This window comes from Labeo rohita, chromosome 25, assembly GCF_022985175.1.
Source record: "Labeo rohita strain BAU-BD-2019 chromosome 25, IGBB_LRoh.1.0, whole genome shotgun sequence".
Taxonomy (NCBI): domain Eukaryota; kingdom Metazoa; phylum Chordata; class Actinopteri; order Cypriniformes; family Cyprinidae; genus Labeo; species Labeo rohita.
Window position 1 is genome coordinate 14431562 of NC_066893.1, and position 20932 is coordinate 14452493.

General features: G+C 35.8%; 1 protein-coding gene and 1 long non-coding RNA gene across 2 annotated transcripts; one reads left to right on the forward strand and one right to left on the reverse strand.

Annotated features, from left to right (window-relative positions):
- Positions 1-7995: 7995 nt before the first annotated feature.
- Positions 7996-16625, reverse strand: LOC127156713 (uncharacterized). Its single transcript, XR_007825774.1, has 3 exons — positions 16529-16625; positions 9408-9496; positions 7996-9304 (listed from the first exon to the last, which is right to left on the reverse strand). It is a non-coding gene; the product is annotated as an uncharacterized LOC127156713 (long non-coding RNA).
- A 135-nt stretch (positions 16626-16760) lies between these two features.
- dusp6 (dual specificity phosphatase 6) lies at positions 16761-20702 on the forward strand. The gene is made up of 3 exons (XM_051099735.1): positions 16761-17611; positions 18082-18516; positions 19113-20702. The coding sequence occupies exons 1-3, from the start codon at positions 17212-17214 to the stop codon at positions 19424-19426; spliced, it is 1149 nt and encodes a 382-aa protein (XP_050955692.1). The 5' UTR covers positions 16761-17211; the 3' UTR covers positions 19427-20702.
- The last annotated feature ends 230 nt before the right edge of the window (positions 20703-20932 follow it).

Genomic DNA, 20932 nt, shown 5'->3' on the forward strand with positions numbered 1-20932 from the left:
GACTAGCAGCTTGGCTACATTTTTTTTAGTAGTTCAGTCACTAGTTTAACGTAAATTGGCTTTGCTTAGCTACATTAGTAACTAGCAGCTTGGCTACATTTTCAGTAGTTCAGTCGCTAGTTCAACGTGAATTGGCCTTGTTTAGCTACATTAGCAACTTGCAGCTTGGCGACTACCAGCTTGGCTGCATTTTTTAATAGTTAAGTCGCTAGTTTAATGTGAAATAGCTTTGTTTAGCTACATTAGCGACTAGCAGCTTGGCTTCGTTTTTTAATAGTTTAGTCACTAGTTTAACGCAAATTGGCTTTTTTTTTAGCTACATTAGCGACTAGCAGCTTGGCTTCATTTTTTTAATAGTTCAGTCGCTAGTTCAACGTGAATTGGCTTTGTTTAGCGACACTAGCAATTAGCAGCTTGGCTACATTTTTTTAATAGTTCAGTTGCTAGTTTATCGTGAATTAGCTTTGTTCAGCTACATTAGCAACTAGCAGCATGGCTACATTTTTTAATAGGTCAATAGCTAGTTTAACATGAATATATTTGTCAATCTTATTGTTTTTGTTTCTGGGTCACAGATATTTCCGCTTAGCTAGTTTACTAGCTTTTGTAGCATTGTTGTTGACAGCACATATTAAACACACTAGAAAAATCTGAAAAATGGGAGACTCCATTTAATTTTAAAGATAGTGATTGTTACTGATTTCTAGAGTTTCTAGTTGTGCTTTCACTAGCATTAGCCTGCCGTTATCTGTTGTGGAAGTGGCTGTCACATTTGGTCAGGTGAGCTTGTGTTTGTGCCAAAGGTAGTTTTGTGTTAAGCAGGTTAAGAAGCATTTCCTAATCTCTTAAGATGCTGTTGCGCACGAGACCATCCTGGCAGCCCGCCTGGATGATGGGATGACAGTGTTTCGTACGCAAACCCTCATCCAACAAGCTGGCAAGAGTACGTCACGCCGAGGTGGGCAGCATGCGCTTTGTCTCAAGCCTGTTTCGCCACCATCATCTTGCTGTGAGATTAACTGGCAGGATGTTTTTATGTCTGTTTATATGGTTGTGCTCTTTAAAATAGCTTTTGTGGTTGATTTGACACGTGCAGTGCGTAATGCTAGCTGAGCTGTTATTAAATATGCAGTTAATCACCACGTTTTATGCATCTAAAAGTGTTTCCTGCTCAAGTAACTTCATTATTGAATTAATCAAATTGTTGAGCTATATGAACAAATTGGGACTATGTGTTTAACTTTTGTTAGCATTAACATAACATTGCTGAAGACTGGTGGGAGATTACATTGCAGTTTTGAAAGTTAACATTATGGTGTTTATATTATAGCCTATGTTCTTTTTATATTTTCCATGCTAATATGTCCTATTGCTAGCTATTGACTGCAAAAGATTTAGTTGAGATAGTTTCAAATGGCTAAACTGTTGGGTTCACATTAAGGATGTTGCTTTGGGCGTTAGCATTATGCTAGTTATGTTATATGTTATATTCTTTCCTACAGTTTATATATTATATGTGAAAAAAACAAACATTATTTGGCATGCTAATATGTGTTATTGCTAGCTAAGCTAGTAGTTAACAGCAAGAAATTTAGTCAGTCTAGTTTCTAAGGCCTAAACTTTATTGGGTTCAGGCGGAAATGGTTATGCTAATGCTAATTCTATAATGTTGTCATTTAGGGACTTAGCATTATGCTAGTTAGCCTATATTATGCTGTATATTGCTGTGCAAATGTTAGCATGGTAAGTCACTTAGTTCTTGTGCTTCCCACCTACAATTTACATTATATGTGGCAAAAAATGTGCATTGCATGTGCTAGCTATGCTACTAGTTAACTGCAAGAGATTCACTTGAGCTAGTTTTAATTGACTAAACATTTTTTGGGTTCATGTTGAGAATGTTGTTGTTTTGGGAGTTAGCGTTATGCTAGTTATATAATACTGTATATTGCTGAGCACATGTTAGCGTGGTAATAAGTCTCCTTACATTACCACCTACATTTTAAATGTTATGTGTGGTTAAAAAAGTTATATTTGGCATGCTAATATGTGCTGTTGCTAGCTGAACTAGTACTTAACTTCAAGCAATTCAGTAGTTTCAAAAGCTTAAACTTTATTGTGTTCATGCTGAGAATGTTATGCTTAATTTGCAGTGTCGTTTTGGGACTTAGCATTATGCTAACTAGCCTATATTATGCTGTATATTGCTGTGCAGATGTTAACATGCTAACAGTCTCCTCATCCTTGCGTTCCCACCTACAATTTAAATATTACACACGGTAAAAATGTTATATTTGTCATGCTAATATGTGTAGCTAGTAGTTAACTGCAAGAAATTCAGTTAGCCTAGTTTCAAAAGCTTAAATTTTATTGGGTTCATGCTGAGAATGTCATGCTTATGTTCTGTAATGTTGTCATTTTGGGAGTTAGCATTATGCTAGTTAGCCTATAATATGTTGTATATAGCTGAGCAGATGTTAGCATGGTTACAAGTCTCCTCATTATTGTGCTTCCCACATACAATTTACATTATATGTAGTTAAAAAACATTAACTTAATTAAACTTAACATACTGAACAGTTGTTTTGGGAGTTAGCATTATGCTAGTTATGTTACTGTGGAAATATTAGCATAGTAATGAGTCACCTCATACTTGTCTTTCCTGTAAACAGTTTCTATCTAATGACCAATTCGTACGTATTTTACAAGGTGACTAATTTGCACAAATTTGTATGACCTCACTCGTTGTGATTTGTCTAGTCCCCAGTGACTTGAAGGTTTAGGGGCGGGGTTAGGGTTAGGTCATTTTTACGAATTCATACGATTTGGGGAACTCATAAAATATGTACAAATTGCAGTGAGACTGGTTTGATATGAAATGTACACTAATGGCAATTAGCAACTATTTTACATTTTGACAAATTGGTGGTTAATTCATATAATCCTGTTTGTACATTTTTATGCAATCTGTTTACGGCCCACTGATGGTTAAGTTCAGGGATGGACCCTCATGATTAAATTTTTTCCTAAAAATCTTACATTTTTGTACAAATCAGATATATGAATTCATAAATTGGGTTTAAATCATAAATTGTGTTTATGTTTATACTGGTATAAGTTTAACCTAAAGTCAAAGAAATGCTTTTTACAATGTGTGGATCCACTGTTCATTTTTTGTATCTTGTAGAAGAAGAAAAGAATGTGCGAGTTGCGTTTCCTGCTAGATTTGCTGAAGTGAAAATACAAAGACAACCTGCAATATCTCACCCCTTTTTCCTTTCACACACTTTTGCAGGTTGTGAAAATGAGAAGGTGGAAATGATTTGGTTGCATCTGCTCTTTTCCTCTTGTTAAACCTACATCCGCCAGACCATGACAGCTTTAACACACTCGCATGCTGACAGTGATTTTGACGAGCGGCACGGACATCCGCAGCTGGTGGGGGCTCACCCGACCTCAGCCTCTGTAATTATCGCAGCTTCTGTTTTCCCTCAAGTGTTCAGACTGTCTGCTAGCATCCAGAAGCTCTTGAATGAGTGCTGTACACCTACACATTTATAAATAAAGCTTCTTTATTGGCATCTATGGTTCCACACGGAACCTTTAGCATCCGTGGAAACTTGCCATTGCACAAAATGTTGTGAAAAAGGTTCTTAAAAGGTTTCTTAGGGAACTGAAAATGGGTCTTTTACAGCATCACATCCAAGATGTTTATGTCTTTCTTTCTTCAGTCAGAAAGAAATGAAGGTTTTTGAGGAAAATAATCCTCAAATATCACTTAGTATAACTTAACATTCCAAGTTGAATAAACTTTTTTTGAGTTGACTGAACTTAAAATTTTAAGGCAGCTGGGTAACAAATTATTTTAAGTTGACTCAACAAATTGTTTTTTTACAGCGTAAGCGGTTATGATTACAGCTCCATATGTTTTGCTTTCCAAACATAACAAGCTTGCTTGGTAGCTTGCTTGGTAATCATTCATTTAAATTGCTAGATAAGACCCTTATTCCATAGCTGGGATCATGCAGAGCCCTTTGAATCTGCACTGAAACTGCAAATTGGATCTTCAACCTATTGATCCCCATTGAAGTCCACTTTATGGAGAAAAATCCTGGAATGTTTTCCTCAAAAATGTAATTTCTTTTTGATGGAAGAAAGAAAGACATGAACATCTTGGATGGCATGGGGGTCAGTAAATTATGAAGAACATTTTTAGAATCTGAAGTACCTTTTCCACTAGAAGAACCTTTGGTTCAGTGGAAAGAATCCCTACATACAAAGGTTCTCTTCTTAGTTGAGTTTAAATGGGTAATTATTTTGACATTTGCAGTAAGAAGGGGCATTAGAACCAGCATATATTCTTAAAAATGAAGGTTCTTTACTCAACTAAGATTTTTTTTTTCCATACATATGAAGGTTCTTCATGGGACGCCAATAAAGAACCTTCATTTTTAAGGATATATTTTGGCTCTAATGCCCCTTCTTACTGCAAACGTCCAAATAATTACCAATTTAAACTCAACCAAGAAGTGAATAGCGGCGTTTGGTATGGGGCAACCAAATGTAAACTCAACTGAAATATTCAACACTCTTATATTTAGGTTGAGGACTTGTTTAGTCTGGGTATTAAATATGGGCAGACCAGCGTGCCAGTCCAGGAACGCAATGTTTGCCACCCTCTCTGTTAGCATTAACCCTTGAAGTACTTTTCTAAACCGAGCGGCACTGCGGCCCCTTAAGATCTTCTGATCGTTTGTCTCAATTGCCCGTGAGAAAGTTTGAATGGCACTTGAGTAATTGTTTCAGGCCGTCTTGATCTGGCTAAACGAAATATCTGATTTTCTCCAAAGAGAAGAAACAATGTTCCCATTGAGGCGGCGAAACTGGCCATAACCTTGTGGGTGGTCCTGGAGCAAAGTACCTCAGATATTATTATGTAGCAAGGACTGCTTTTTGGATCCTCGCACCTTCGTATAGCGTGACCTTTGTGAGAGACTCCCCTCAAAGAGGGATAAAAGAGATGCTGTGAATATGCTAGTGGGGTGGCGTAGCACTCGAGCTCCCGGCCTATCGACCGTCTCCAGCGGCTCTGTCCAGAATAACACCGGCGTCTAGCTTGAGGAACTGTTGAAACTCTTCGAGGGGTGACGCAACGCTTTGGGTCTGACTTACCTGGCTAAAAATGGGCATGTGCTGGACGAACACTCAGCCTTGGTGGGTGGTCCGGCCTTGTGAGCCGCTTTCCGAGCAGCTTTTATGTCTTTGTGAGGCGAGGCTGAATATGAATCCTGCCACTTTTGTATAATTCTCGTTATAGATGTGAGCCCTCGCCGAGAGCCCAGATTCATTTTGACACTGTTTCAACAAATTAAACAGCAAGAGTTCAGATTTATAACACCCATCTTACATGAATTTATCTGTATAAAGTACATATTTAAAGTAAATACCATCCAAAATACCATATAAAATGACAATTTATTATTAGAATATACTATTTATTAAATTTTTCATTAATTCTCATTATTGTATTTATAAAGAACCTTTTTTGTTTCCTACTTTGTGAGGTGAAATGACCCAGAGTAAAAATGTTATATGATATATAATAATATAAAATTATGTGGTATTTTAGAATAGTTCTTTATTTCTTAAAAAGATTTTATTTAAAAAAATTTAAATAATAATAATTAAATAAAACACTTCAATTGACTTGTCATACTTTGGGGAAAAAAGATTGTGAGGTCAAAGGTTGTACAAAGAAGTGTAAATAAAATTTATATATATATATATATATATATATATATATATAATTTTTAATATTTTTATATATAATATAATATTATTAAAACTATATATATATATATATATATATATATAAAAATATGTTACTTATTTATCTATTTATTCCTGACAGATTTTTTTTTTTCCCAGGAACATTATTTGTTAATAGTTATTTATGAAAATCTAACTGACATTTCATACTTTGGCAAATGTAGTGAAGCTGAAATATGCAAATAAAAAATGCTATATATTTATATATAAGTTATATATAAGTTTCTGAAAGATATATATATATATATATATATATATATATATATATATATAATTTTCTTAAAGATCATATATATAATAAATGTACATAAAAATAATAATAAAATGTATTATATGTTTGTTTATTTATTCATTCATTCCTGAAAGGAATCATTCATTCCATTTTATATATATATATACATATATATATATATATATATATATATATATATATATAAACATATTATCTTAAACATAGTATATATATAATAAAATTATATATAATTTATAATCTATATATACTACTTATTAAGTATATCTATATATACTTATTTATTTTTATTTTTATTTTTTTTATTATTATTAATTAATTAATTAATTTATTCATTCATTCCTTACAGAATGCTTTTTTCTTCCGGGAAAATTATTTAATACATATGTATACATACATATATATATATATATATATATATATATATTTTTTTTTTTTTTTTTTTTTTTTAAATATATATATATATATATTATATATATATATATTTGTCTTAAAGATTATAGATATATATTATAAAATGTATTATATTTCTTCTTCTTTTTTTTCCTGAAAGATTTTATTTTTCCGTGTAAATGATTTATTAAGCAGTTGCTTGGCTGGTGCAAGACTTGGTCGGTGCCAGATTTTCAGTAGTACTAGATGTTTTTACAAAACAATTTAATACATCTGCTAAACCAGACACCGCAGGAATCGTATGAGTAAGTTTGCAGTCATTAAAGCGTACAACATCGGTGCATGAGAACAAAGCGCTGAGGCGCAAATATACTGGAAGTTAAAGGACAGGATAAACACATTCCACTATTACTCTGCAATTTGCCTTTCCATTACGTCTCAGCACAGACCAGTGGGTCGCTGCTGGGACTTGCAAGAGGATATAAAGTGTTCCCCTCTCAGCCAGCACTGTAATTACACGCCATCAGCTCCTCAGTTGCCATACAAACACATAATAACCTTCATCCTGCTCTCCTTCAATTACCCTCCCCTCTCTCTGCTATTACCCAGGATACCCCGGGGCCTCCTGTCTGCCTCTGTTTACAAATTCCTGTCATATTTCAGGATCTGCAGGACCTCTGTTAAAGGGGTTGAGGAAAACAGCTGGGTCTGGAATGACGCCTTGCAGAAGGGTCTTTCTCAACAGCTCTCGATTCATTCATCAAGAATGTGTTGAAATAAGAACATTCTCGCTCGCCGCCGAGGGACGGGTGACGGGAGAGAATGTGTTCATGGGTGTCTCTTCAGCTTGAGGCACTTTTACATTACAATTAAAACTAACGGATTTCGACTTTTTGTTGTATCAAAGTCGCATTAAAACTTTGAAACTTTTTGCAATGCTTTTATTAGTTACATTTGCTCTAAAAAATGGGTTAAAAACAACCCAGCGCTGGCTGAAATATAGACAGACCCTCAAAAGGTGAACATTTATAGGTGTTTATTCATAAATATTTACTGTTTTAATAACCCAGACTAAGACTTTTAATCTTTAAAGTGTGGAAAATATTATTTTAAATATTATTAAAAGAGTATGGCTATGAATTATACTATGCAAGACAAATTAGTTGGCCACTTTCCCAAATATGTTTAAAATTATAATTGCATTACAAATATATTAAACACAGTTAAAAATTACGATATAATAGAAACGAGACGATGATTTTCATCACTTTCAGGAAAAATAAAAACATTAAATAAAAAATCAAAACAAAATTCTGTGATATGTGATATACCCAAATGTTTAGGGTCATATATATATATATATGTACACACACACACACACACACACACATATATATATATATATATATATATATACACGCACACACGCACACCTTTATTCCGCAAAGGTGCTTTAAGTTGCGTTAAAAAATTGCAAAATAATAATAATAATAATAATAATAAATTGCAAATAAATTTGTCATTTCAAATAAATGCTGTTCTTTTGAACTTTCTGTTTATTAAACTATTTTGAGGAAAAAATATAAAAATATATTTCCACAAAAATATTTGACATGTGACACTGAAGACTGCAGTAACAGCTGCTAAAAATTCAGCTTTGCATCACAGGAATAAATTACGCTGTAAAATAGACCAAAATAGAAAACATTTACTTTAAATTGTAATAATATTTTACAATATTATTATTTTTTCCTGTATTTTTAGTCCAATAAACATGTTGTTGGACAATTTTAATGGACAAAAAATAAAATTGTGCTTTCTTTTTTTTTCTAAATAAAATTGAGTTTCTATTTTCTTTTATGTATGTTTAAATATATATATATATGTCGGCAAATATTGTTTAATACAATATATGATTATATTGGTGAACTAGGATTTTTTAATGTTTAAAATACGTTTATTTGTATTTATTTTATTTTTTCTAATATTGTTGTTTGTTGCATTTATCTGATCGAAAATACATTAAAAACAGTATAGTACTGTGAAATATTTTTGCCATTTAAAATAACTGTTTTATATTTAAATATGTTTTAAAATGCTATTTATTTCTGTGATTTTCAGCATCATTACTCCAGTCTTCAGTATCACATGATTCTTCAGAAATCATTCTAATATGCTGATTTGCTGCTTAAGAAACATTATTATTATCAATGTTTTTGGACAAAAACCGACTAAAACTAAGCTGAAATGGTCTTTGCCTTTAGTTGAGGAAACACTATATATAACTGCAGTTTTCTAAAAGTGTAACTTAAGAGTTCAGGAGTTTGAAGGGTGTTAAAGAGAAGTGACGATTGTGAAAACACTGGTGAAAATGAACCATCACAATGGGCTTTTGTGTTCCAGGGTGGTCCGACAACACACCCTCTGGGGTGATAATGGTTTTATAGATGTATATATCCTGATCGATAATGTGTCCTGGACATCTTTACATGTCCATACGTATGCATGAAATCACATGAATAATGTACTGCAAGGCAAATCAATCAGAGTGAAATCTGTCCAGTGGCTTAATGGCTTGTTGACGACTTCAAAACATTGCATCTCGGTTTCATCTGAACAATTTCTCATCAGCGCTTCCTGTTTGTAGGGCTGCTGGTGGAGGGCCCACCGGGGCTGTTTGTTTACTGCGGTTCTCTAGAGAGACCCTCATGTCTCTGCTTCCTGTTTTGATCCACTAAAACCAGCCCAGCCTTGAAACCTCTATTAGATTCCCAGGAGTGTCCTTTAATGTGTCCCTGCTCATAGCCTAAGGCAAACCCATTTATTGTCCTGCTAAGAGTACAAACAAGTCTTATTTAAATAGACTGCTAAAATTATTGAAAGTTGTTGCATTAAAGGGGTAGTTCACCCACAAATTCTTTCATTAATTACTCACCATCATGTTGTTCCAAACCCGTAAGACCTTTGTTCGTCATCGGAACACAAATTAAGATTTTTTGGATGAAATCCGAGAGTTTTCTGACCCTGCATAGACAGCAACACAACATGTTCAAGGCCCAGAAAGGTAGTAAGGACATCGTTAAAATAGTCAGCAGTTGAACCATAAGATTATGAAGCTATGAGAATACTTTTTGTGTGCAAAGACAACAAAAAAAATTTCTCCTGTATTTTAGTGAAATAAATGTCAGACATTAGTGATGGACAAATTAAAATGACTAATGGTGGGTGCACCCCATTTTTGCATCACTTGTGCGAATAAAACATAAAAAACATTTTTTTTTAAATCTGATTCAACCAGACATGTCAAACCAGACATTTCAGTAAGCTTTTCACTGATTGGCTTGTGCGACAATGCATCATGCAAATTTTTCACTCAAGTTAAAATATTTGAACTTGCAGGGTAGATGCAATTCGCATTGGTTCGCATTGGCAGCGCAAATTCATGTCTGTTTACATCTTTGCAAAGTTCACATGGTAAATTCAGGACATTGGTGATGGACAAATTAAAATAACTAATAGTGTGTTCACATCAAATGTGAAGTGTAATAATCAAGGAACTTTGCTGCCGTACCATGGGTGCACACTGTAAAAAATAAAAAACACAATTTGTTGAGTCAGCTTAAAATAATTTGTTACCCTGCTGCCTTAAAATTTTAAGTTCAGTCAACTAAAATAAGTTTAGTCAACTTGAAATGTTAAGTTGGACTAAGTAACAACTTAGATATTTGTGTTTGCTAAACTTAACAGATGGGTAAGTAATCTGATTAAAATCTGCCTTAAAAAATTTAAGTTGATTCAACTCAAATATCTAAGTTGTCACTTAATACAACATTTCAAGTTGAATAAACTTTTTTTTGACTGAACTTAAAATTTTAGGGCAGCCAGGTTACAAATTATTTTAAGTTGACTCAACAAATTGTTTTTTACAGTGAGAAGGCGCAATGATACTACGTAGTGCCGGCACTAAGTTTGTGTAGATGCAGAGTTGCATATGCCGAAATGAGAGTATAGTTCCTAGCCATATCGACCTAGAAAATCGCAACTTTTCATTTTTCGTCCGTCTTTGTACACAATGGAAGTACAGAAGGGTCAAGTTTTAAACAGAAAAAATATCGTCATTATGTATGGTCATTTTTGAGTGAGATGCTATCTGTCTAATCGGATTCAATGATCTATGTTAAGCTATGCTAAAAGTGCTACCGCCAGCCCCGGAGATCGGCTGAATGGATTCGAAAACGGTAAAACTCAACTGTTTAACTCTAGGGGGAGTTGGAAGATGAGCCTATTTTCAAAAAAGTGGCATGTTCCTTTAACTTGTAATAATATTTCACAATATTAGTAAGTTTTCTTGTATTTTTGGTCAAATAAATGTTGGACATTGCTGATGGACAAATTAAAATAATTATTAAAATAATGGTGTGTGCACACCAAACGCAAAGCAAATATTTGCATTGCGTTACTCGCTCTAGTTTACTCGCCGGATGTTTTTCGCATCATGCAAATAAAAACATTTAAAAAAAAACAACCAGACGTGTCACTAAGCTCTTCGCTGACTGGCTTGCGCAACAACGCATTATGCAAATATTCCGCTCGAGTTGAAATTTTTTAACTTGCGCAACCGTATCTCACAACCAGATGGCTAATTCATACGAATTTGTATGGAATTTTGTACAATTTCTCTAGACCCCAGTGATGGGTAGGTTTAGAGGTAGGTCAATTGTAAGAATTTATACAAATTGGGGAACTTGGAAATAACTTTTAAACAAAAATCATATGAGTGAGGTCGTACGAATTCATACGAATTAGCCACCTCAAAAAATAACACAACTGAGGCGAATATCGCATGTTTGCGGCAATCGTGGCACCCAATTTGCATCATTCGCATCGCCCATCATGAATTCGCATTTATTCGCGTCTTTGCATTGACTTAAAAACTAAAAATGTTTCTTTTGTACATTTTCACTTGGTAAATTTATTTATTTGTTTGATTGTTCTCTTTATTTTAAACCACATATTTACTGTATTCAATATTTTAATCTAATTGTCTTCAAATGATGGATGGAATACCTGAAAAATAGCTTCTACAGGTATGTTTTATATAGAACAGTTATATAATGATGCGAAGATCAACCACTTTGCCTCAGTCGTTGTTTTCCTGACTATTTAAATAATCACTTTAATGACTTTTGCCACCTGCGTTCAACCTCTCAAACAGCTTTATTTACCCACATTATTAGCAGTTCTGATGTATGTGAAAGTGCAACAACCCCCCGGCAGAAATCAGCACACAAAGAGCTACAACAGTAAGTCAACAGTGAGAGAGGAAGTAAACATCATGAGAGCAGGAAGTCGCACTGTATCATAGGTGAAGGGGGAGCTGAGGGCAGAAAAGAGAAACCCTGCTGATTCACAACACAATCAGATTGACCTTTCATCCTAAGAGCAGTGTCAGTGATGGCGGGGGGTCAACAGAGACCCTGATTCAGGACAGAGACCCGTCCCGATGGAGCCGCAGATAAAAGCGGAGCCAGCATTGTCTAAAACTCACTGACTATAGCGGGCCTGGTGAGCGGCAGAAACTTACAAACTTCCAGTCCCACCCAGGAACTGAGGAAGGGGAGGACAAAGAACTGTCAATTGAATATGTCATGGCTATATACACGCTATCCTAAAAATATCCCTATGTATTTGAATGTATTTGGATACAAACAATGAAATTCATACACGTCTACAAGTGGGCTGTAACGCACATTTGGCTAAAAGAAAATACCTGCAAAGTTCAGGAGTTTTGGATGTTGTTAACACAGAGCTGTTTTATGCTGTGTTTGCTTCTGACACACAAGATATCATCACCACTGTGATAATAGCAGGAAAAAGTGAGCTGTTATCAGTTTGCAGGTCTGTTGCTGGAGCCGGATGACCTGCATATGTCTGTTTATAGGAGAGTCAAAGTTTAACCGAGTCTAAGCAACTATTGCTTGTTGGTTTTGCATATGCTGTTATGCTGTTGACAAACTTGACAGATTGATGTATTACAATATGGTGGCAAAGCTAATGATTTATCAGATAATTTTCAAAATAAGGGCTTGTATCATACTGTGTGAACACACAGGAGTGAAAATATTTCATTGTTTTGGATTCATTTTTTAAAACATTTAGAGGTAATCATTTGCATTTTGATAAAAACATATTTGTATATATCATTTTATTATATTTATTATTATATTTATTTTATGACATTTATGTAATTTTTATTATTTTAATTAAAAATCTAATTATTAAAATTATATATGATTTATTTTTCTTTTAAAATGTTAAAAATAAAATGTTTATTACTATTAATATATTTATTTCATTACATTTATTTGTCATTTTCAAAATCTTGTTAAAATTAAAAATGTATTTCTTAATTGTATACGATTTCTTTCATGTTTCGTTCTTTCTGACATTTTTTAAAATGTTAAAATAAAAATGCTTATTTTATTATTACTATTATTATATTATATGTAGAAGTTTTATTAAAATATATTTGATATTTGATGTTTATTATATTACTGTGATTATATTTATTTTATTATTTTTATTTATAATTTTTAAATTCTTGTTAAAAGATATATATATATATATATATATATATATATATATATATGACAATATCTTAAAAGATATATATATATATATATATATATATATGACAGTATCTTGTTTTTTGTCATTTTCCAAAATGTTAAAATAAAAAATGTTTAGAATATTATTATCATATTTATTTTATTACATTTATTTGTCTTTTTTAACAAAGACCGAACTTGATCAAATTAAATTAAAAATATAAATGTTATTAAATTATATGATGATTTCTTTCTTTTTTCTTCCTGTCATTTTTCAAAATGTTAAAATAAAAAAAAAGTTTATGATATTATAACTATTATTATATTTATTTATTACATTTATTTGTCATTTTTAAAATCTTGTTAAAATTTTAAAAAAGTATACATTTTATTAAATTACATGATTTTTTTCTTTATCATTTTTGTTCAAAATAAAAGTTTAAAATAGAAACGGTTATTTTATTATTACTAATGTATTTATTTTATTTTATTTATTTGTCATGTTAAAAATCTTAAGATTAAAAATATAATTTTTCTTAAATTATATATGATTTCTTTCTTTGTCAATTTTTAAAATAGAAAAATAGAAAAGCTGAGTATGATGTTATTACTATTATTATATTTATTTTATTTCATTATTATATCTTTTCCTTCCGGCCATTATTTTGTTTTTGTGTGCTATAGGTATTATTATTGTGCTATATTATTATTATGATTAATAATACTAATAATCATCATCATCAACATCATGTTATTTATTTTATTAAATAAATTATTTCTTCTTTTTCCGTAACAGTAAATGAAATTATGGTACATCAGTGTGGAAAAACATCCTTGTGATCACGATGATCAGTTTAAAGTTTTATAAAACTACTAACAATTGGAAGAAACAGTGGTTTATAAAATTTCAGATTGTGGAAAGTGGAGGGAACGTGTCTCTCAAGACAAAAGCTCATCCAGATGCAGTATCTTCAGGCAGTAAAGCAGCCAAAGTGGATTACAATGAGAATACAATCCAGCCTCCCCAGAAGGATCTCCACAAGCTACAGGATAATGGCCATTATCTAGATGCTGTGTGGCGTTTCATATGTTAAGCGGGGTGAAACTGAACACACCTTTGGCCCATGTGACGGCTGTGCATGTGAATGATGACAGAGAGCCTTGATGGACAATTTAAAGAACAATTCACTGCCAAATGACACAGGAGACAGGATGTCTGACAACATGTTAATCAACTCCCCCTAATCTGGCCTTCCACATTCATTCCAAACGCACATTTCATTAGTATTATTGTTTTAATAGCTATATTCAGCTGCAGAGGTTCATTTATAGCAACCCCATAGGCTGTGCCTGTAAACACGACTGAGCAAAATAATATTTGTTTCTGTCTCTCGCCTACTTTATGCAAATTGCACACGGTGAATAACATTCGACCGCTTGTTTTCGAGCTTCAGCGTTTCTGAGCACCAGAGACCTGCCCTGACCTTTTAAACCAGCACTACTGAGGCTTTAGTTTATCAGCACGCAATTCAAATTAACCTCGTTCTACTGAAACCGATAGCAATTATAAAATTGTGGGTAATGACATGTAAAAGTATTATCAAAGACATCTGGTTTAATGTAGGCGCGGGAATCCGGTGCAGCTGTTGAAGAATTTGTGAGTGATTTTTTCAAAGCTTGCACACATGCTATCTCGACACACAAGATGTCGCGAGCTTCGGTGTAGGAAATGACTGGAGGAGGCGAGGAGAAACTCGCAATTCGCATCTGGTGTTAAACTATTTTGATGGCTCCATTTATGTGTTTATTGGGCGATCGTTTAGCGCGCTTCCCACCTTCATTGATTCGGATTGAGCGATCGATCAACAGAATAATCAGAGGAGAATATGCGATTGCCTGATCTAATTATACTTTCATATTGTTCATACGTTAAAAGAAAAGAAATATTATAATATTCTCCCGCTTGTTTAACCAGTTATGCGCATCAGAATGTTTTCATGCAATTACCTAATTCAGTCATTTACATAAGGCCTGTATTTTGTGAGATTTGTCAGGCACAGCTGTCATTTTTCTCACCGTAAAATACTTGCTTAGGTAATTTACCTGAATCTACCCTATTTGTTTGTTAGTTAGTGTAACTAGTTCGTATTTATTGTGTGTGTGTTCATCGATTTTTGTGTAAAACAATCATGCCAGTAACGTAAAATGAAATGTCAATTATTTAGTGTATATGAAATTAATTTTAAACACAGATAACACATATACGAAATGAGTTCGTTCCCAGCTAAAAGTGAACGTTGTCAGAACTTCGGTTAACGTTCTGGCAAAGTGCACCACCAGTCAAAAGTTTTTGAACAGTAAGATTTTTAATGTTTTTTTAAAGAAGTCTCTTCTGATCTAAAATACAGCAAAAGTGGTAATATTGTGAAATATTTTTACTATTTCAAATAACTGCTTTCTATTTGAATATATTTTAAAATGTAATTTATTCCTGTGATCAAAGCTACATTTTCCGCATCATTACTCCAGTCTTCGGTGTCACGTGATCCTTCAGAAATCATTCTAATATGCTGATTTGCTGTTCAAGAAACATTTATTATTATCAATATTTAAAAGTTGAGAACATTTTTTCAGGATTCTTTGATGAATAGAAATATCCAAAGAAATAAAATGCTTTTGTAACATTATTTCTATTTCAGATAAATGCTGTTCTCCTGAACTTCATCAAAGAAACCTGAAAAAAATTCTACTCAGCTGTTTTCAACATAATAATAATAATAAATATTTTCTGAGCAGTAAATCAGAATATTAGTATGATTTCTGAAGGATCATGTGACTGGAGTAATGATGCTAAAAATTCAGCTTTAAAATCACAAGAATAAATTACATCACAGTTATTTAAAATAGCAAAATATTTCAAAACTGTACTGTTTTCGCTGTACTTTGAATTAAATAAATGCAGGCTTAGTAAGCAGAAGAGACTTCTTTAAAAAAAAATCTTACTGTTGAAAAACTTTTGACTTGTAGTGTAGCTAATGTCGGTTGGGCTTCTCAAAACGAACTTTTTTTCCTGAAATGTTTTAGTTGGACAGTCAGTCATATAACGTTTTTAACTGCTACAGTTTGTTTCAGAATGTTTGAAAATTCAAAAGCAACGTTGCCATAATATTTGTAAAATGAATAAATGGAATGCTCCCTTAACGTTCGAGTAACCAAAAACTAAAGTTTTTCAAACTCTAAACGTTTCGAACGTTCAGAGACCATTCTAAAACAACGTTATTTCATACGTTAGCAGGTTGTTTTTGTTAGCTGGGTTTAACCGTCGACAGCCAGCGACGTACGTACTAGCCTCCAGAAACCGAGCTACAACAGCGGCCGGACGAAACTGAAATGCGGCTAAACGGAGTTCAAGTGTGTAACCTGAGCATGAGGTATATAGACCCCTCACCAAATACACTCGCGCTCCTCCTTCCTTCCCGTGCAGTGCCTCTCTACTGTTTGTTTGCACTCCGCTGATCCGGAGCGGAAATTCCTTTCCGTTTTTGTGAATGACAAACTTATTAACAATTCATCAACACAGTCTGTTCCATCCGGCCACGTTTCCACGGCGACGCTTGCTCGGCGCCTCCTGATTGGCTGGCCGACATAATGTATCCATTGAAACGCCTAGAGCTTGTATCCATTCACTAGCTCGCAGTGACAGAGAGAGCATCTAGGACTAGAGCGGCGGAGGACGCAGCGTTGCTTTCTCCGGGATAAATCTCGAAGGGAAATAAAGCTACGAAGCATTTGGCTTTCGCGTTGCGTTTGCGATCGACATTCGACTGGATATCTAGACCGATCCGTGCGAAAACCGACAGCGAGAGAAGAGAGGTTATATAACGAGAAGACAACGTCAGTGGCTAGTGTGAGTCATTGATAAATGCACACAGTTGCATGAATGGGGTGGAAGTAGAGCGAGTCTGCGCTTGACTCTCGAAGCAAAAGCCGAGGATTTTAATCATCTCGACGGCGCACAAGACACTTTGACTTGAGAATCTCAATGCTCCAGGCCTGAGACGTTCACGGCCTCTTGCAAGCGCGTCTTCTCCGCAGTTTTAAGGTCTCACGGTGCCGTACCGTATTTCACTAATGCTCGATAAGTTCAAACCCGTGCAGCTCGATTCGGTCATGGCCATAAGCAAGACGGTAGAGTGGCTGAAGGAGCAGCTGGAGACGCGCAGGGACTGCTTGCTCGTTATGGACTGCCGAGCGCAAGAGCTATACGAATCGTCGCACGTCGAAACGGCCATTAACGTGGCCATCCCGAGCCTCATGCTCCGGCGGCTCAAGAAGGGCAACCTGCCCATCAAGTCGCTGCTTTCCAACGGGGAAGACAGGGAGAGATTCGCGCGGAGGTGCAAGACGGACACTATCGTGTTGTACGACGAGTACAGCCGGGAGTGGAATGAAAACATCGACGGCGGATCCGTGTTGGGTTTACTGCTGAGGAGGATGAAGGACGAGGGCTACAAGGCTTTCTATCTGGAGGGTACGTTCATTTCCACCGCGTTTCGTGATTTTGCTTGGTGTATTTATGTGGTTCACAGCAACTAAATAGTATGTTTTATGTTACCAGTATATATTTTGGAAATAACCAGTCATTTGATACTTACAGTACCAATATGTATTTATTTAGTCACATTTCATCCTCAATAGTAACACGTTTAGCCATTGAACTAGATACTGTACTTCCAACTAGTATGTATTCCAACTGAAATGTATGTTACTAGTGGCATGATAAATGACTAGTTACAGTTGCATTTTAAAAATAGTGCTAGTCATATCTAAAATGTTACTAGTAACACATAATGTAGTGTATTTAGAACTGGAGCTGGAATGTAAATAAGTAGTTACTAGTAAACAAAGAGTACTAGTATCTAAGAAATGGATACTTGTTTAAAATAATGTGGTAGTTTTAAGGGATAAATGTTAAATGTATCTCTAATTTTAACTTCACAGGTGGCTTCAGCAAATTTCAAGCTGAATTTCCCACAATGTGCGAGACGAACCTCGACGGTTCCTCCAGCAGCAGTTCACCGACCTCCCAGGTGCTGGGTCTCGGAGGGCTCCGGATCAGCTCCGACTCCTCGGACATCGAGTCGGACATCGACCGAGACCCGAGCAGCGCCACCGACTCGGACGGCAGCCCCCTTTCCAACCCCCAGCCCTCGTTCCCCGTGGAGATCCTGCCGCATCTGTATCTGGGCTGCGCGAAGGACTCGACAAACCTGGATATCCTGGAGGAGTTTGGCATCAAGTACATCTTGAACGTGACCCCTAATCTTCCTAACATGTTCGAGAACGCGGGGGAGTTCAAGTACAAGCAGATTCCCATCTCCGACCACTGGAGCCAGAATCTCTCACAGTTCTTCCCAGAAGCCATCAGCTTTATTGGTAAGCGAACGCTATTATTGCTTTTCATTCAGTCCCAGTTTTGATTAATAAGCCTAGCGGGTCTTTCAGTGTTTTGAAACCAAACGCACAGCACCGTTTTTTATTGTTTGCATAGTAACATATCCCGCGGTTGTGCAATTGTGACACAAAGGCTTATGATGAAACGGGAGACGGAGGGGGGAGGCGGTAATTTGAGCTCAACAGGAAGGAAGCAAGCAGCATTGAAAGTAATCTAGGACAGAGCAATGTTTCGCCACACAATGAGGACCATTTACAGGCCAGTGTTGACATCCTGTTAGCCTTGACAGGGCGCTGCCATGACTTCTACATTTACACGCCCAAATGGTACCATTGTCGAGTAACCTGGCAAGCGGAAGGATCATTCGATTAACCTTAATAGCCCATTTCCACGTCACGTTCCCTGAGAAAATGGGCGAGTTGTTTTCTGCAGTCATGCACTAGAAATCCTGCTGAATGAGGCCCCTTTTGTCAACGCTGGGACCGTAATGAATTCTGACAACCGAGCTTATGTACAATTGCATATTCATAAGTCAGTTAACTAACCGTCTCGTGTTTTTTTTTCCTTCCCGTCACAGATGAGGCCCGCGGACAGAAGTGTGGCGTTCTCGTTCACTGCCTGGCCGGCATCAGCCGGTCGGTCACCGTAACGGTAGCGTACCTCATGCAGAAGCTCAACCTGTCCATGAACGACGCATACGACATAGTCAAGATGAAGAAGTCCAACATCTCGCCCAATTTTAACTTCATGGGCCAACTTTTGGACTTTGAACGCACGTTGGGACTCAAGAGCCCGTGTGACAATCGAGTCCCGGCTCCGACCCAGCCGTTGTACTTCACCACGCCGACCAATCACAACGTTTTCCAGTTGGACCCTCTCGAGTCCACGTGAGGTCCCGCCGCGGCTTGAATCGAACGAATCGAGTATCTTTTTTTCGACACCTGTCGAGGGGTTCCTGCCGTTATTGATCTTGGCTTGAGACGACGGCCGACCAGAGTAGCCACTGATGGGGCATGCGGTTGCCCAGAGCTTCTACGCTGCTGTTTAACGGAGAGAGATCATGTGACTCTGTATCTCCGAGACTCTTTAAAGTAGTTTGTTTTATATATATATCCGTATATATACATACTCAAGCATGGAAAGACTGCAGAAATGGAACGAACTAGGGGCTGGTGTGCCAAAGAGACTTGACTGGAACTGAACAATGACAAATACTGCATTTGTTTTGTTTAGCACTTGCACCTTGACATTTTCTAGGTGCGCTCTACTTGTCTTCAATGAAGACTTGCCTGTTTTTGGGACGAGACTTCCCTTCGGTAATGATGGCAGAGTGTACTGTACTCCAACTTATTTGCGTGGAGAAATTTTTGAACCATTTATACATGTGTATATTAAGATGTCGGTAGTTAGATTATACCTGTTTTAAAGGAACGGCTGTAGATTTTTCTTCTCCTTTTCGTCCTCTTTATGTAAGCGAACTGAATATCGATCAATATTATCTTTATCGACGAGTTAAATGCCAAAAATTTGAACAGGTTTTTGCAATGTGTATATGTATAATATATTTCCAGTTTTGCTTTACGGATCAATTCCGCCTCTCTCAAGCCTTTTAACCACCATCACCAATCAAATTTGTCATTCTCTTGCCTTAGTTCTGTACATAAGAGTGTTATTGTGCGGTAACCTTTCAGAGCAGTTCCCATAAGCTTCTTCTTTTCACCAGTACTTTTTTTTTAGCAGACCCGACCAATACGAGCTCGAAGGGTCGTCCAAACTTGTAAGTGTACGAGGCATTCCTCGAATGCTATTCGGCGGGGTTTCAGATGCATGCCCATTTAGGACCCACACGCCTTTATACTTGTTTTTTGTAACTTTTCTGGGGACGTTTGGAGGGTTGAAGCAAGTAACACTGATTTTTTTGTGTGCGAGGATTTGAGGTCTGTGTTGACAAAGCTGGGAGAACATTTTGGGTCTCCTGTTCAGGGAAGTTCTGTGACATGCAATTTTTTGTGAGGAAAGTGATGGTTTTCCGGAGGGTTTTGTTGTCCCTCAAAGCAAAGGCCTGGTTGGGGGGAGGGGCTCTTTTACAAAACCACTCCCCCCAATGTTACGAATGTAAAGAAATGATAAGTTATTAATAAATTGCTATTTTGTCTATTCAAATCTATCAATGTCTCTCTGTTTTCTTTGCTTCACTTGAAAACAAGAATTCCAAAACTCGAATGCATTCAGTTATAGATTTCATTCTTCACAGTAACCACTGACTAGATGAAACATTGATCTCGAACGATTGAACGATAAAAAGAAATACAAGTTCCCACAAATAACGTGTTACTCAGTGTTGTTAAGTGAGCAAAACAACTTTCCATGCGGGCAGGCTGGTATTTCCAGGTACGG

Coding starts and splice junctions, on each gene's coding strand:
- dusp6 (XM_051099735.1), top strand. CDS start 17,212: ATGCTCGATAAGTTCAAACCCGTGCAGCTCGATTCGGTCATGGCCATA. Junction 17,612..18,081: donor CAAGGCTTTCTATCTGGAGG/GTACGTTCATTT, acceptor TTAACTTCACAG/GTGGCTTCAGCAAATTTCAA. Junction 18,517..19,112: donor AGAAGCCATCAGCTTTATTG/GTAAGCGAACGC, acceptor TTCCCGTCACAG/ATGAGGCCCGCGGACAGAAG.